Below are 19,004 nucleotides of genomic sequence, written 5' to 3'. Positions count from 1 at the left end.
GCTATATATTCAACCAGTAAACGCGCTCAATCGATATCTCGTGACTGTCACGTGACAGCTATCCAAGGAAATTCTCTATATGGCGTCTCCGGTGTAAACTAGGAAAGAGCTAGTTTGAGGAATAAGTAGGCAGGACACTTCTCGTTCTGCAGCTGCAGAGTTTTACATCTATCTGCCACTCGCTTTCACTTAAACAGCTCACAGCTGCTTAAGTTAACCGGACCTCGGACCGGATTGTGGGAACACCCTTCAGTTTGTTAGTCGGACTGACAGGAAACGGCTTTGCGTTCCTTTTCGAAAAAAGAACGTTTCGAAAATGCAGAAATCAACAAATTTCTCAACATCACGCAACCAGCTCGGTAGCTAAACATCTATAAATTTCAACTATTATAATACCTATACATTTACAATTTCATCGTCAAAGATTTGAACTGTGGATTAGTAAATATCTGTCTTAAGCTGTCATAACATCCAAGCGAACATTCTAGAAGACACAGTACTAGCTGTTTCATATTTGGTGGGAAATCATTATATCAGCTCATGGTTATTTATTACCACAAGTGCCAGTCGGAGCCGCGCACACGTGCACACTCGTACATTGAGCTACCTATACTTTACACCCTTCTTACACCCGCTCGGAATCACTTCTTGTATTTTCTCTGTCAGCTGTTTCGTCTGCTCGATCGTCTAGCTTGGTGACGGAGCCCCTGTGTCATGTATATATAATATATCATGTGCAATTCTGTAAAGTGTAAACCGGCTGCTATTCATTTTCTGTAACTCAATACATTGTTTTGACGATGTAACTGCTATCATCTTCATCAGGGAAAACTATTCAGTTTGATAATGTTAGTCGGACTGACAGGAAACGGCTTTGCGTTCCTTTTCGAAAAAAGAACGTTTCGAAAATGCAGAAATCAACAAACTTCTCAACATCACGCAACCAGCTCGGTAGCTAAACATCTATAAATTTCAACTATTATAATACCTATAACATGCGTTTACATACAATTTCATCGTCAAAGATTTGAACTGTGGATTAGTAAATATCTGTCTTAAGCTTTCATAACATCCCAGCGAACATTCTAGAAGACACAGTACTAGCTGTTTCATATTTGGCGGGAAATCATTATATCAGCTCATGGTTATTTATTACCACAAGTGCCAGTCGGAGCCGCGCACACGTGCACATCAGTACACTCGTACATTGAGCTACCTTACACGTGCATGACCGTCAATGGTCATGCAATGATCCGATTCGTTAAGTACAGACCACTTGCAAAATGCAAGTCATAATTACACTAAACACTAATCTTTGTTTATTTCAGTACCGAAGATTCTGGAAGTCGAGAGCGTACAATACAAGGAAGACACGACCGAGTCTGGTATTTAGACAGACGTTCACCGCTGCTTTTCTTCTGCAGTTGTTCAATTCTTCAAGACGTATTCAGGAGCGATCCACGCTCTGCCCTATTGTCAACCGTGAATGAAGAAAATTCGTGATGACACTCCCCGACCCGGATGATAATTAACAAATTCGTTATGTATCATTATTAGCTGGTAGAATAAGTTTTCTTTTCCCAATTTGTGCAAAGTTATAGTTTTTCTTTGGTTGATGAACAATTAGATGCTTTAGTTATTAAATTAATAAATTATCAGAGCATGTTAGGAACACAACATGTCTTTTGTTCAGAGTTCAGATTTTAGCTTTTCAGACTGCTCAGTGTGTTGAATGATAATTATAAAATATTTCGTTGTTATTTTTATTTTTGTTACTATGTATTAGTATGTAGGAAGAGATTGTACAGCATGTATTGTTCAAGAGGAAGTAAAATCGCCCTAACGGCAGCAGTAAAGACGATAATTTCCACTTTTGTCCACATTTTTGATATGCGAGACTGTTGCCAAAGGGTTACTTTATGAAAATGTAAACTTTTGTGTTTATTATATTTTGCGAGTCAATGTACATGAAAGGCAAAGTTGTAAAATTTCGGCGTGTCTCCTTCTCAATGGTTGTCTAACAAAAACCACTGATTTTGAAAAAAACACAAATAAATGGCTATACGGTTTTTAAAAGACCGTCTGATGGATCAGATAGTGGAGACTAGTCGAACTTTTCAAATTTTTTCCCATATAATTCTAACATATGTATGTCCGTGCCCTGTTTTAGATTTTAATTCTTGGCAGAGTCTCAATCCTTTTTTAAAACCAGATTCGGGTTCAGTAACTTTTTAATTTTTGTTGGTGTGATCTAAAAGTAGACAGAATTGCTCGTTTTATTTGTGAAAGTGTGCTTATTTTCTCCAAGCCGTTCAACGTGAGCTGGTTTTACAATGTTCTATTGAAAACAGACTGTTATTCAGTATTCACTGGTCGCCTTAGCTAGATTCTTACTAGATAATTATCTAAACATATGCTGTTAGTTGTAAGTCAGTGTTATAGTTTCTTTAATTAACGAACCTCCATCCATATTGTAATATAGGTAATGCTCGCATTTGATGTATGAGTGTTTGTGAGCATCTGTGGTTTTAGAAAATCCAAACTGTTAATTTAAATAAATATTGGATGAGTCTTCAATTTATTTCCCCATATTAGGTAGAATACCCCCATACTATATTTCTGCTCAAATTACATATTCTGTAGATTTGTACTTAAAGGAACCATCAATCGATAGTATTATTTCTCTGATCATGATCAGCCATATAGGAAAGAAGTCTCCTGTGAGTTTCTTGAAAAGCAAATCTATTGTCTTTATAAATTGAAAATAAATAGTTAACGACATTTTCATATATAAAAGTTTCTACAAACATCTGTACAAATTTATATAAGTTACAAACTGGCACTGAGCTAAATATAATACTACAATCTATACACGTAGACAGCTATAAAATGTAGAAAACTAGGAATATACGAATTACGAGTGTAGGTCACTTGCGAGGTCTCAGGATCGATGAGCTTAAACAATGCTCCAAAAATTTAAATATATACGATCAGGTTTCGGGGCCAACTAACACCATTTTTGTTCATTTGGAACTGAGGCCCCTGAAACACTAAGAAATTTAAGGCGAATGATTCTCCATAATATCAAGGAAAGAGCGCTCAGTCGATCATACATCTAAATATTGGTAACTAGTCAAACTATATTAATTGTTTTGACACAAATCAGTGGTCTTGGGTGAAAGTTAAATCGTGGTCATGAAATGTGTCCAAGAAAATATAATTCAAATCCCCACCAGTATTCAAACGCACTGATTGGCAAATATTCAAAGCTCGTCAGCTATCAATAAGTTGCCGCTATATTGTTCATCGAACAACATTCTTGAAGTTCTTCATCACTGTATCTCCATTTGGTCTTTACAGCGGTCAGGTAAAAAGTCGAAGAAGAACTTGATTTGATTTTCGCACTGAAAATAGATTGAGCATTATTGATTATAAGCTAGTAAGCTAAATTATCAGATATATATACTAGAATTGGAAAGGAAATAGATTTTCAAGAGCAACTTTTGATCTTAATTCTGAGATTCCAGAATAAATAATTCGATTTCGCGCGCAAACCGATCGATATAATGTTATGAACCAAAATTTCCATGTTACACTGAATGCAAAAACAAAGTGCTTTCTTATTCAACAAAATCAAGCGCGCTACGTTTACAAATATTTGCGGATGAGACCGAAACTTAACAAGTTTTTTTTGCGGATGAGACCGAAACTTTGGCTTTACAGCGGTAAAGACCAAAGTTTTGTTGATCCAGATCTTCGCTCAACTTGCTTCTTCAAATATGTCCAAAAACCATGAAATTCCACGCAATTATTTTGGGGCAAAATTTATAGTTTTTCCATTTATTGCGACAGTGCTCGATTACGAGGATAATGGAAACGCTACAAATTTTGCCCCAGAAACATTAAATTGAATGTCCCGATCCGTGATAATTAACTCAGACTGATGGCAAGAACCAACATCATAAGAAACTTACCGTTTGTTTATTGGTTGACGTCAGCATCATGTGATCGTAAGAGTCTAAAAGTTTCCTGTTGTTGGTGTTCGAATATCTGAATAGAATTCCTGGTTAGCATATTCTGGTTTCAAGTAAGAAACCGTTTTAATGTTGATCCAACAAAGAATGAGAAATCAGAATAAGCCAATTTTAACGAGGGAAATGGAAATTATTAATAATTTCTAAAACTTGGTGGCAAGAGATTTTTATAATCTCAGGAAATAGTGATCGTGTAACTTATAACCTCTCCTATTTCAATGACCATAGTACACCCTTTACGAGGTGCCACTATTAAGTACAGTAATCTGTTCTGGGTGATTCCAGTTTAAACAGATGAGGTGCAACAAAAAACTATGGATCTAGACCAGTAAAGGTCGACAAAAAACTACCAGGTTCGAGGGGCCAGCTACCCTTCAACCTTAAAATAGCTACTGAAACATCAATGAATAACCAAAAGTGTAGTGACTCTCGGAGTTCAAGGAGGGGTGTAGCCAGGATGAAGTGCTCTGGGCAAAGCCGCAAGGACCCCAGTGTGCAGATGAGAACAAAGAAGTCGCCTTATTTCAACAGTGTTATTAGTTCACAGCATATCACTCATGTGGACCCGGAGAAGGGGAGAGCACTCCCGTGCAACTTTATCAAACACAGCATTAATGTGGGAACGTGGAATGTGTTATCATTGGAGAGCAGTTCCTCAAAGCTGTATGAATTGTCACAGAATATGTCAGCATATAAAATGGATGTCTTGGGGCTGACAGAGACGCACAGACCCGGCACTGGTGAGGTTACCTTGGATGATGGGTCCCTCTTTATTAACTCAGGAAGAAGTGATGGGTACAGACGACAAGGGGTAGGTTTAGTCCTCTCGAAGAAGACTAAAAATTCATTGATTTCATACAGTCCGATATCAGAACGTATTCTTGCAGCGAGGCTGCACAGTCGACATATCAACATTTCGATTGTGATAGCTTATGCTCCAACTGAGGATGCAGCAGTCGGGGTAAAGGATGACTTTTATCAGCAGCTATCTGGGGCATTTGATGAACTACCAGCTCATGACGTGAAGTTTTTACTTGGAGATCTAAATGCTCGCATTGGCCAAGATAACTCAGCTTGGTCCGGTGTGATTGGTAAGCATTCCCTTCACGTTTCATCAAATGACAACGGCCTTCGACTATTAGATTTCTGTGCATTACATCAGTTGACAATCGGTGGGACGCTTTTCCAGCATCGTGATATTCATAAAGGAAGTTGGAAGTCTCCAGATGGCCGCACAGTAAATCAGATTGACCATGTCTGTATTTCTACCAAGTGGAGTCACTCTCTACTTGACGTAAGATCATGCAGGGGTGCAGACATTGGCTCCGATCATTATTTGGTTCGGGGTCAATTTAGAGTCAAACTTATGGCAGTTCAAAAAATGAACGCCTCTCGTAGGATATCTCCAGCGATTGAGAATCTTAGAGATCAGTCCAAGGTTGAAGAGTACTGCATTGCTCTTCAAAATCGTTTTAGCTGCCTACCAATGGAGGAGAATCTTGATGGAGAATGGACATTAGTTAAGGATACTATTAAAGAAGTGTCTATGGAGGTACTGGGTGAGCGCCCCCGGCGCAGAAAGCAGCAGCATTTGTCTCAGGAGACAAAAACCCTTATTGCAGAACGCAGTAAGATTAAACAAATGGCGCCTAATGACAACAACAATAGGAGCGAGTATTCTCGGGCCAACAAACTTGTCAAAAAGAGCTGCAGGAAAGACGACGAGAATTGGGCTCTTAGAGTTGCAGCAGATCTGGAAACAGCTGCTGTCCATGGCCGTCAAAGGGAAGTCTGGCAACGGATAAAAACACTGTCCGGTAAGAAGAATCGAAAATCAACTGCTGTAAGAGACAAATCCGGGAAGTTGATTGCTGATCCCTCTGCTCAGAGAGAGAGATGGGGAGAACATTTTTCGGAGCTATTAAACCCTCCTCCCACGAATGCGGATATGTCTGACCTGGACCATCTTGAAGTGGTTCCATGCTTTCCTTATCTTGGTGATGGTGATGGTCCCCCCACAAGACTTGAGATTTTAAACTGTCTCAAAAAATTAAAGAATCACAAAAGTTCTGGGATTGACGAAATCTCTAATGAGCAGTTAAAGTATGGGGCAAGTGGTCTTGTGGATAGGATGGAGAAATTGTTCTCTAAAGTTTGGAATTCAGAAGCAGTGCCTGACGACTGGTTGAAAGGCATCGTGATAATTGTACCAAAGAAGGGTGATACCTCTCATTGCTCCAATAATAGGGGGATCACTCTAAGATCTACAGCATCTAAACTGTATCAAATCATCATATTACAACGCATGAGTGACGGTTTAGAAAGTCTGCTACGAGACAATCAGTGTGGGTTTAGAAAGAACAGATCATGCATTGATCAGATTTATTCACTCCGCACTATTATACATAACTGCATTGAATATAATCTCCCCCTGTATGTAAATTTTGTGGACTTCAAGGCAGCTTTTGATTCCATCGACAGGAATTATATTTGGAAAGCTTTCAGTCATTATGGCCTGCCATGTAAATATATTCGAATAATACAGGCATTCTTTAATGGAACTGTTAGTGCTGTTAGACACAATGGTGAACTATCAGAATGGTTTGAAGTAAGTTCAGGCAGTGGCCAAGGAGACATTCAGGGTCCCCCACTTTTTAATGTCTGCCTCAATGTGGCTGCTGAGAGAACAGAAAGCAACAAAGTGGTGTCCCACGGAGCGGTTCTTCAAAGATCTATCAGTCCGCTCGTTGATGATATCACTGTGTTAGATACAGATTATGCAGATGACATGGCTGTACTGGATAACAGCGAGGAAGGTCTTCAAGAAACAACTGACCTTTTGTGTATGTATGGTGCCCAGGGAGGTCTTAGAATCAATGGTAAAAAGACTGAGGCTATGGTCATTGGTAAAGCAACCTCTCAACGGCCATACACGAAAGAAGCCACAGTGAACATCACTGTTGAAGACACGCCAGTGCAGCAAGTTAGTGACTTTACGTACTTAGGTACAATTATTTCCAGCGACGGTACTATCGACCGTGAGCTGTCAGCTAGGATTCAGAAAGCTTCCGGAGCCTTCAATCAACTGAGTAATATATGGAAAAACCGCAACATCCAGTCTTATACAAAGATCAGGATTTATAAGGCAGCGGTTTTGACAATATTGTTATATGGTAGTGAGGTTTGGAACACAACCAAAAAGCAGCTACATCGCTTTGAGGTGTTCCATCAGCGTTGCTTGAGGAGAATACTTAGGATAAGATGGCTCGATCGGGTTAGAAACACTGAAGTGCTGGAGCGTGCAAAGATAAATCCAGTAGAGACGTACATAGGAGCAAACCGCCTGCGTTGGTTTGGCCATGTCACCAGAATGCCAGACACTAGGCTTCCTAAGTACCTGCTTAACTGGACCCCTGCCCATGGGAGAAGATCTAGGGGCCGTCCAAGAAAGAACTGGAGGAAATGTTTGCTGGAAGATGCTGCATCGTTTACAGGAAACACTGACATAGACCTAGAAGGAGCGAGCAAGATGGCTAGTGACCGAAAACTTTGGAGGGAGATGATACGTCACAAACGGGAGTTCATTGGTGCAGGCCACTCGAATGATTGAGGAGACCTAATCAAGTACAAGTAAGTAAAACTAACCCTTGCAAGATTTGTGAAAAGCAGGAGGCTGCGTTTTCTCTTTGAAGCACCAATAAAAGACAGGGTCTGTTAACGAAAGTCTGACTCAACTGAAAGGTTATAAGATGAGACATGAGGGTAATATAACTTACTCGGTCTAGGTTTATTTTAAACTGTACTAAAAATCAGAAGATAGCCTTACCAACAAATCAGAAAATTCCAAACAATCACTTGAAATCAAACAGAACATTTTCGTTGATCTTCTTTTAACGATGAATCACTTATTTGATTAATTACTTAATTTATTTATGAATAACTTAATTACTTAATCAATCACTTGATCAATAGCTTAATAACCTCGTAGTGCACTTTAAAGAGAGTTCTGAAGGGTTGTATCTGGAGTGTGGGTATTGTCAACAGCCGCACATTCACTATCTCAAACTGACAACTCTGTATCATCCTGTGTAATTACACAATTAATTAATTAATTAGCTCACTCTCAAAACAATTAACTAGTGTCATTATTGAGTATCATCTAATCTAACAGTACGTTGTCCCAATCAGAAATATCAATAAAACAAGATTTTAATAGTTTAATGCACGATATTGCTGATGAAAATAATGAAATATTGTATATTTGAATAATATAATATTATTGAATAATACAGGGTGGCCCAAAAGTGACTACCCACACGCAACCTTTTAATAACTCACGTAATTCGTCTCCAAATTGCACCAAAATTTCAGAGATTATAGATATGGATCAAACTTAGATTTCCTGAAAGTTTCGTAAGCCACGCCCAATTACAGTGGGCATGTGAGCCAAACAGGCCATACTTAACCATGAAGTGACGAGATCACTGACTGAGTGCTCGGATCACGTATCCGATGGATTTTGAAATGGTCATAACTCAGCGAAATTTTAAACAATGAACTTGAAACTTTGGGAAAAGTTTTAAATTATCAAGCTGATAATTCTTTTATCGAACTGAGTGTTTTTTAACAGCATAAATCGCTCCCACACGGTAACAAAAGGTTGTAAATTATATTGTATAGTGTTATCTTTATCAGATGTACGTGTAACTTCATTTCCCAATATCTTCAGAATATTTTGTAACTCAAGCCATTGCATTATAAAATCACTGAAGATATGTGCCGTGAGTTGGTATGAAGCTATTAATAATTGCAGTGTCAGAACTCAGAAATCGGAGCCCTGGGCGTAAAGGATTGAGCTACTCAAGTGGAAATTATACCAACATTCCAGCCATAGAATTAAAACAGTAGCGTACTTTGAGTTTGAGATAAGAGCAGTAGAGCCCCTCCCAGATTGCAACATTGCCATGTAAGAAAAGTAATGACTGCACTAACAATATTTGTTACATGGGCTGACTCCAACTTACTTTTTATCTAGACAGACATCAATTTAATGGTGAAATTTAATGGTGAATAATGGTGAGGAATGATTTTTAAGGTGAATAATTGAGTATCCAAATTGTAAAATTTTCACCATTTTACACGGCTAAAGTAACAAAATATTTTGAAATGAATAAACAAAATGAACTGAGTGTTTTTTACAGCATAGATGGTTCATTCCTTTTTATTGATTGTAAGGAACGAACCTGTGACTAGCAGGGCTAACAAGCCCTGAAACGGTGACACCACCATTAATTCGTGTTATAACGTTTTAGGTCCTGTCAGCTGTATAGGCCGGCCCATAAGCAGGCTGCAACCAATCAAGCGGTGCATGTGATCCAAACAGGCCATATTTAACCATGAAGTGACGAGATCACTGACTGAGTGCTCGGATCTCGTATCCGATGTATTTTGAAATGGTCTTAAGACTAAGTCTTAACTCAGCCAAATTTTGAACAATGAACTTGAAACTTTGGAAAAGGTTTTAAATTATCAAGCCAAATGTGTGCAAAAATGTTCAGTACTTATCTTAAAGCTTTCTCATTTTATGAAGACATTAGTGAAAAAAGGGAGTGTCACGCCACGCCCACTGTAATTGGGCGTGGCTTACGAAACTTTCAGGAAATCTAGGTTTGACCCATATCTATAATCTCTGAAATTTTGGTGCAATTTGGAGACGAATTACGTGAGTTATTAAAAGGTTGCGTGTGGGTAGTCACTTTTGGGCCACCCTGTATATAAATAATGAAAGGTAAAATAATGAAAGGTAAGACAGGAGAACTTACGTGATGAGTTGACTAGCAGGTGATAGGCGCATGTGTTTGGCGGGTCTCAGTAAATCAGGAGGAAACACAACACACACCGTCTGGAGGAGAGGCTTCAAGGGATATGATCTGGATACGTATCTCCTAGCGCTCGCTGTATTCACCAACTCGTCTATGTAGGAGTGAGGAATCTGAAGCATTGGGAATTATTATTCTTGAGTGAAAAGAGGAAGTTTTATAGAGAATTTGACTTGACGTCGTGGTGGCGCCGTGTTATCTTTGGATTTGTGAAGACAGCGCAATAAAATAAAATAGAATAGCAAAATGAATTATAGCCTATACAGGCCGGGTAAGGGTATCTTCTTTAACACTGATTTATGATAATGAAGAATAGATAATTAGTATTAATGGTAAGGAACCTACCCCCTCAGCCTGCATATCAAGAGTGTTGGCACAACACAGTCCATCAGGGAAATATCTCTTTACATCAGTGACACTGTCATTATAAGTCGGGGACGCTGAAATTAATAATTTTAGACCATTACATCTCATGAAAACTTTATTGTTTATAACGTCGTTAGCATGAAATATCAATTTTTAAAGATTTAATCGTATTCGGGTTAAGCTGATTAAAAACTAAAATACCATAAAAAGAGTCGGAGTTTGTAGCAAAAGAAATCTTTCTATGAATAATATTTTTGATCTGACAAGAGCTTATGACAAGAGATATTGGCAGAAACTACAATGAAGTTTTGATATTTAGTTATGTGTTTTAGGGAAAGATTAAACTTGGGCGTTGTTTTTAACTATCCCTTGTTTAGAACTTTTATTTTATGTAATAATACCATAAAAAGAGTCGGAGTGTGTAGCAAAAGAAGCCCTCAACGAGAACTGATGGGAAGATTTAGCCTCCTTAAGATCTTTAGGTCCAACCAGCTGCAGCAGCTTGTAGATACAGTTCTCTGCTTGTACACAGAACACAATGCTGTCCGTGTCACGTGTTAGGTGTACTCCTACTACTGTAAACTCTGGAGGAGGGGTGTGATTGGTTACTTTTTAATTAAAACTTTACTTACCTACACCAACAGTAGAATGTGCTCATTTGAAATAATTTCGACAAATCAAAACATAGTAATAAAGCTAAAGTAGACACAATTTCTTTGCTAACAATAATATATATTATCTAATCCTTCAAGAGTTGAACCACAAATGACAGTCTACACCTCTAACCTTCTTGTTCCAACCTCTTGAGTATCTTGCCAAAATGATTAACTTGTGACGTCACTAAGATAGAGGCGAGTAGCCTGGGAGGAGCTAACATGCTCTTCAGTATCCCCTCTGATTGGTAGACTAGTCTGTCAGGTAGGTCTGATAAGTGGTGTCTTCCTGTGGAGGGGTCAGAGGGGTTAGAGGGGTTTGTGGGGTTAAAGGGGTTAGTGGGGTTAGAGGGGTTTGTGGGGTTTGTGGGGTTAGAGAGGTTTGTGGGGTTAGAGGGGTTTGTGGGGTTAGAGGGGTTTGTGGGGTTAAAGGGGTTAGTGGGGTTAGAGGGGTTTGTGGGGTTTGTGGGGTTAGAGAGGTTTGTGGGGTTAGAGGGGTTTGTGGGGTTAGAGGGGTTTGTGGGGTTAGAGGGGTTTGTGGGGTTAGAGGGGTTTGTGGGGTTAGAGGGGTTTGTGGGGTTAGAGGGGTTTGTGGGGTTAGAGGGGTTAGAAGGGTTAAAGGGGTTAGTGGGGTTAGAGGGGTTTGTGGGGTTTGTGGGGTTAGAGAGGTTTGTGGGGTTAGAGGGGTTTGTGGGGTTAGAGGGGTTTGTGGGGTTAGAGGGGTTTGTGGGGTTAGAGGGGTTTGTGGGGTTAGAGGGGTTAGAGGGGTTTGTGGGGTTAGAGGGGTTAGAGGGGTTTGTGGGGTTAGAGGGGTTTGTGGGGTTAGAGGGGTTAGAAGGGTTAGAGGGGTTAGAGGGGTTAGAGGGGTAAGAGCTGGGTAATGAGAAATAATAAAGTTGGTTTCAGAGTATTGGTGGTAGGGTTCGCTTTAGGGCGCAAATAGCTAAACTTTATTTGACATAATGAACAATTATCCGGCAACAAAATATAGCATGATTTTTGATATAATTAGTGGTTGATCAGAAAGTACCCACCCTCCTTGCTGATGATACTATTAACATGAGTCCTGGGTGGGGGTAGATGTAATTGTTTAGGCCTCATGATCTCGTCACTGTACAGTTCCTTCTCAAAGAACAGCAGACTGGCTAGCTTGTACGCATGTTCTGGTGTCTCTGACATGATACTGCTGCAATGGTCACGTGATCCACGCCCACGTGCAGGCGTATCGTCACGTGATCTGATGCTGGGAGTAGTGCACGTGGTGGAGCGGGAGAGGAGCTGTTTGATAATTTGGAAAGCGTTGATTCCTCGGAACAGCAGAGAGATTATGGGCACTGAAAAGATAAGGAAAATGTTTCGGTTGATGTGATTTTTATTGTTCAGTAATAAATTGATATTTGAAAACATGATTTATTTATTGACAGTCCCTAATCATCAACGAAGACACAAAGAGTTAAAGGTATTAAATAGTTATATGCAAGAAATAGAAATACTGCGGTAAAAACTTGGTGACGTCACCCAAAGTACCTGTCTGAAGGAACTGAATGTCACTCTTCCAATGTGGATCACCCACTTCGTACTGAGTAACTTCTCTAGCTTGGAAGGAGTTAAGTTTACTGATGAGTTTAACTCCCAACAGTTCCAGCTGACCTGTCTCATTCTCTGGTACCTCTATTCCCAACGTGTCTGTGAAAAGTTAAGTTGCTCTGTTAGTTGAATATAATTATATAGATATGTAATATACGGATAGGAACATTATTTATGGGTCGCATTGTTGTGATGTTTCTGATGAACATTTCTGATTAATAAATATACTAATTGAAAATACTAAGAGTTTTTTGTAGACATGAACAACATCACGAAAAGACTATAAAATTCACGAAACATACCACAGAAATGAACGAAAGCGTGTATCTCGCGCCCAGCTGTAGCGGCCACATCTTTACCGATAAGAGCTACGAACACTATCTGTTCTAAGTCACATTTCTCTGTTATCACGTCCTGAGGTTTATGTAAAATGTGTTGAATATGCTGAAATATGTTAAAATGTGTCCTGAAGTTTATGTTAAATGTGTTGAATATGCTGAAATATGTTAAAATATGTCGGAAATCGAAATAAAAGGCAAATTTTGTCACCTTAGAAAGATTTCAAAATAATTTTCAATGAAAGTAAATCAAATTTTTCTTCAACATTATCGCACAAAACATTTTAATTACATTTTAACTAATTTAACTTGATCTAATCACCATTCTAGGATAAAAGCAACACATAATTTACATTTATCGATACAAAACAATTAGTTATCAAAAACTTATGAACGATGTTAAAATAATGAAATGTTCTGTAATTATTGGTAATATTGAAACATTTTCAATTTTTAAAAGTTAAAAAAGAATAGCAAATTATAAGAAAAGACACCGTAAAGATTCTTAAATCGAAGGTCACATTGAAAGAACATGACAAATTGTACAATTAATGAAACACTAATACTATGATACATAATTTATGTAATAAGTAATGCAGTTTCATTTTCATGCATAAAATATTACGAAGCTGTCTCATTGAACACTAAACGGGCGTATCCACAATATCTGGGAAGTTTTGTTGTATCTCATCTTCCTGTAACTGCATTCCTTGTAGCTCTACAGCAGGAGTTAGGATATCATCACCTTGCACCTCTGGAGGATCTTGCCTTGGATATGGTCTCTGCCCGACTGGTCTTTGATGTCTTTGTTGGAGTTGTCGTCCTCCTTGCATGGACAGCCTCATTAAGGTAAAGAGTTCGGATGTCTTCACTTTTAGGAAATGTCTAAAACTTCTCACAGTAAGGGAGTACACAAAGAAGTTAGACATTATATTCAGGTAAGTGAGATACAACATTACTCGAATGGAAGTGGTGCTGTATTTAACTCCCCAATGTTTTGTCGCAATGAATGGCAGGTAAGATATAAAGAACACTCCGACAGTGAGCAGCACTGTCATCACACCTCCCCATCTCATTTTTATTCCGTGTCGGGAGGCAGCTCTACTAGCCACGATCAGGAGGAGAACTGATGTAAGGATGAGTATGGTGGAGGGGAGGATACCGAACACAGCACCACTGATAATAAAGTACCATGGGAACCAGGTTGGTACACTGGGTGAGCCGAGATCATAATGACAAATATAGACTATGTAGTCAAAGTGGATTGTGTCTCTGATGTAAAGCATGTTCAATACTAGTGCTGGAGTGCACCCACCAAGTGCTAAGAGCCACACAGCAGAACAGATTTTATGTCCTAACCGTGTAGACCAGGCACTAGTTCTCAGAGGATACTTCACTATTATCAGTTTCAGAGTGGTCATAGCACATGTCAGAAGCACTGTCACGAAATTGCAAACCCAGCCAACATTGTCCTGCACATGACAGAGTAACACTCCAAAAACCGAACGATCTGATATTATTGCCAGAGTACCAGGGAACACTCTGAATACTGTTTGTAATAAGTCACAAACAGCCATGTGTTGCATTACTGTTATTATCACTTTATGGAGTTTGATGGCTTTGTACTTAATAGTCGCTATCAAAATGATACTGTCCCCTATAAGTGACGACAGAATAACTATAAAGTTCCACAATATAAGAAGTGACCGCTCCTCATTATCTCTGATAGCATATAGCGTTTTGTTGTTCGTTTGCATGTTCGACAGAATGTAACCTGATCATTACAAGAATGTTTCGTTAAAACAGAATATTATTTACCCAGCAGGTGAAATTTATTTTCAATGTATGCGGGTAAATTACCCGCTTTCATTAAAATAAATATCAACAAAGACAACTCTGTTAACGGAGACAATGTAAAATTGTACTATTTAGCGTGTATTAAAACTAAGGATTCCTAAGACGGCGTTAAAAATTGTCAAATTGGCTATGAAAAAATAAACACGCAACCGATTCCCAAAATGCTGGCTAATTATACCACAAGTACGGACACAGTTCTGAGGCACGTAATGAATAAAATATATTGATACAAAATGTTCACAATTACGTAAAACGTATAATGATTAATGAGCTACTTTTTTTGGTAACAATTTTCGTGAAAATTTTGAATTTGTTCGGGAAATCAGACAGAGCTACACAAGGACAAAAGAAAATCGTGATTATTTAGGCCAAAAATCGCGGCGCTGCGATGAGCTAAAATTGTTAAAATTGCAACCAAAATTTCGAAAATCGCGGCATATTCGCGGAAAAAACATATTTACGGTATAATATACCTTAAAAACGACAAATGTAGTCTACCATAAATTTAGTCAGAATTTTGACATGAATATTATTGAGCTTACATTGTTTATAATTAATATAGTGACATCACCGTTCCTACTGCTGAGCTACTTTGACTATTAAACGTGTAATCCACTGCTTTTATGTTTTAACATTCTCTTACTTCCTTTTCCCATCAGGCAGTACTATCTGCATCTAGTTTAATTCTAGAATTGAACTTTTAAAACTGCTGCTATATTATGTTATAATAAACCGTTAAATATTGCTAACTGTACACAGGATCCTACTGCATGAACTAAGAAATTTGATGTTATGTAATGTAACTGATGGATGTAATGTTGGCTCGTCGTTAGAATTCAAACAGGGAGACATTAAATGTAATAAATCATTTAATCAACATGCCTGACTTTAAACTTTTAAAGTATGAATTTATGTGCGAAATGGGAAACAACAAAACTAGCTAAATAATGGAAAAATCAAATAAATGGAATGGAAAATGGTCTCGGAAATTCGAAAAAAGTGACTAAAATTGGGGGCCAACAGGCAACCTTACGCCACTGTGCTACTCTATCGCAGATTTGGTTGATAATCCATCATCATGACGAGGAGAAAAAAGTTACTATTCAATAGTCACGTGATAGTAGCTGGCAGAGTCACGGGGTCGGGAGAGGATTACTCCGTACAAACCATTTTATGGCTATGCTACTCTATCGCAGATTTGGTTCATCTTACTATATATAAAGCGAGACTATATATATATATATATTCTATATGGATGGATCCGTGCCATTTTACTGACACCACGGCATCAACTTTAATGTGACTTTCCGCAAAAAAACCGTAAAAGATATACAACTGAAACTTTTTTGATTGGGTCGAATGCTTTTATGCTTTTCAAATCAGCATGAAAAAATAAAAAATTGGCCAAGGAATAGGGATTTTAGAGCCCAAAATTTGGACCCCCAAGTGGTGTCAAAAACGCGATTTAAATAGGTCATAATTATTTCAGTCTCTTGAGTCTTGACACCATTTAGGGTTATACGGCTTCCTGCTAGTAATAATTCATCCAGCATAATTTTTTTGTTTGCGACCAGATTTGTTTACTTCAAATATATTTATTATAATAAATAATAATAAGAAAATTTGGTAGCTTAGACACAAAATCTAAGCCCAGTGGATAAACCACAAAACTTATGCTCTATTGTGTGAAACAAAGATACTAGATCAAGATAACTATCAAGGAGTGTATGCATAGGACATAAAAAGTTATAGAGACAAAATTGATGTAAAAAAGTAGTGCGCAAAATACATAATAACTCCTAACCTCCTCATGACGAGGAGAAAACAGTTACTATATCATAGTCACGTGATAGTAGCTGGCAGAGTCACGGGGTCGGGAGAGGATTATTAGCGAGAGAAAAGTCAGATTATATACGACTATCCTATGTGATCTGATAACAATATTTTGTTGAGTAGACTGAGAAAAACCCTGATTTAAGAGTGGTGAGGCTAGCGAAGAGAGTGATTTAAACTAAAAATACCACCCCAAAGTACCGACACAGTTCTGAGGCACGTAATGAATAAAATATAATTGATTTCACAACTACGTAAAACGTATAATGAGCTACTTTTTTTGGTAACAATTTTCGTGAAAATTTTGAATTTGTTCGGGAAATCAGATAGAGCCACACAAGGACAAAAGAAAATCGTGATTATTTAGGCCAAAAATCGCGGCGCTGCGATGACCTAAAATTGTTAAAATTGCAACCAAAATTTCGAAAATCGCGGCATATTCGCGGAAAAAACATATTTACGGTATAATATACCTTAAAAACGACAAATGTAGTCTACCATAAATTTAGTCAGAATTTTGACATGAATATTATTGAGCTTACATTGTTTATAATTAATATAGTGACATCACCGTTCGCGTTCCTACTGCTGAGCTACTTTGACTATTAAACGTGTAATCCACTGCTTTTATGTTTTAACATTCTCTTACTTCCTTTTCCCATCAGGCAGTACTATCTGCATCTAGTTTAATTCTAGAATTGAACTTTTAAAACTGCTGCTATATTATGTTATAATAAACCGTTAAATATTGCTAACTGTACACAGGATCCTACTGCATGAACTAAGAAATTTGATGTTATGTAATGTAACTGATGGATGTAATCTTGGCTCGTCGTTAGAATTCAAACAGGGAGACATTAAATGTAATAAATCATTTAATCAACATGCCTGACTTTAAACTTTTAAAGTATGAATTTATGTGCGAAATGGGAAACAACAAAACTAGCTAAATAATGGAAAAATCAAATAAATGGAATGGAAAATGGTCTCGGAAATTCGAAAAAAGTGACTAAAATTGGGGGCCAACAGGCAACCTTACGCCACTGTGCTACTCTATCGCAGATTTGGTTGATAATCCATCATCATGACGAGGAGAAAAAAGTTCCTATTCCATAGTCACGTGATAGTAGCTGGCAGAGTCACGGGGTCGGGAGAGGATTACTCCGTACAAACCACTTTATGGGTATGCTACTCTATCGCAGATTTGGTTCATCTTACTATATATAAAGCGAGACTATATATATATATATATTCTATATGGATGGATCCGTGCCATTTTACTGACACCACGGCATCAACTTTAATGTGACTTTCCGTAAAAAAACCGTAAAAGAAATACAACTGAAACTTTTTTGACTGGGTCGAATGCTTTTATGCTTTTCAAATCAGCATGAAAAAATAAAAAATAGGCCAAGGAATAGGGATTTTAGAGCCCAAAATTTAATTATTTCAGTCTCTTGAGTCTTCCTGCTAGTAATAATTCATCCAGCATAATTTGTTTGTTTGCGACCAGATTTGTTTACTTCAAATATATTTATTATAATAAATAATAATAAGAAAATTTGGTAGCTCAGACACAAAATCTAAGCCCAGTGGATAAACCACAAAACTTATGCTCTATTGTGTGAAACAAAGATACTAGATCAAGATAACTATCAAGGAGTGTATGCATAGGACATAAAAAGTTATAGAGACAAAATTGATGTAAAAAAGTAGTGCGCAAAATACATAATAACTCCTTACCTCCTCATGACGAGGAGAAAACAGTTACTATATCATAGTCACGTGATAGTAGCTGGCAGAGTCACGGGGTCGGGAAAGGATTATTAGCGAGAGAAAAGTCAGATTATATACGACTATCCTATGTGATCTGATAACAATATTTTGTTGAGTAGACTGAGAAAAACCCTGATTTAAGAGTGGTGAGGCTAGCGAAGAGAGTGATTTAAACTAAAAATACCACCCCAAAGTACCGACACAGTTCTGAGGCACGTAATGAATAAAATATAATTGATTTCACAATTACGTAATACGTATAATGAGCTACTTTTTTTGGTAACAATTTTCGTGAAAATTTTGAATTTGTTCGGGAAATCAGACAGAGCCACACAAGGACAAAAGAAAATAGCAACAAAAACTTCGAAAATCGCGGCATATTCGCGGCAAAAAATATTTACGGTAAATTTAGTCTACCATAAATTTAGTCACTACAGATATAATAAGAAATAATTTTACCATGTAAAATACAGATTTTGTACCCTCAATCACCTGTTTGTGAGACATGAAGAAGTCGAATGTTTTCCTCTCCGGCATAAGACCAAACTGACCACCAACATTCCACAGGTTGTTCTCAGAATGCGGCACTATCTCAAAATACAGATAGGGATCTGAAGGTATTATCTCATGATTATCGTACAAATATGTGAAAAAAATGAGTCTTGAAGCGATTTTGCGTCA

The 19,004-nt window shown here is 37.9% G+C and overlaps 1 protein-coding gene across 1 annotated transcript in view; it reads right to left on the bottom strand.

The window, feature by feature from the left end:
* Window positions 1-2,722: 2,722 nt before the first annotated feature.
* The window catches only part of LOC134825328 (dynein axonemal assembly factor 8-like), a 33,817-nt gene continuing 17,535 nt past the window's right edge, over window positions 2,723-19,004 (bottom strand). The window contains exons 20-31 of the mRNA XM_063837498.1: window positions 18,816-18,934; window positions 12,822-12,933; window positions 12,460-12,618; window positions 11,967-12,266; window positions 11,066-11,221; window positions 10,681-10,863; window positions 10,259-10,353; window positions 9,857-10,026; window positions 8,016-8,118; window positions 7,680-7,768; window positions 3,975-4,050; window positions 2,723-3,404 (exon numbers count right to left, since the gene is read on the bottom strand). Of these exons, the coding sequence (XP_063693568.1) occupies window positions 3,333-3,404; window positions 3,975-4,050; window positions 7,680-7,768; window positions 8,016-8,118; window positions 9,857-10,026; window positions 10,259-10,353; window positions 10,681-10,863; window positions 11,066-11,221; window positions 11,967-12,266; window positions 12,460-12,618; window positions 12,822-12,933; window positions 18,816-18,934 (1,634 nt within the window). The 3' untranslated portion in view covers window positions 2,723-3,332. The remainder of the gene's footprint in view (window positions 3,405-3,974; window positions 4,051-7,679; window positions 7,769-8,015; window positions 8,119-9,856; window positions 10,027-10,258; window positions 10,354-10,680; window positions 10,864-11,065; window positions 11,222-11,966; window positions 12,267-12,459; window positions 12,619-12,821; window positions 12,934-18,815; window positions 18,935-19,004) is intronic.

Source organism: Bolinopsis microptera, chromosome 13, assembly GCF_026151205.1.
Source record: "Bolinopsis microptera isolate Bmic1 chromosome 13, MBARI_Bmic_1.0, whole genome shotgun sequence".
Lineage (NCBI taxonomy): Eukaryota > Metazoa > Ctenophora > Tentaculata > Lobata > Bolinopsidae > Bolinopsis > Bolinopsis microptera.
The sequence above is the reverse complement of the archived record's forward strand: the minus strand, read 5'-3'. Positions and strand labels throughout refer to the sequence as shown.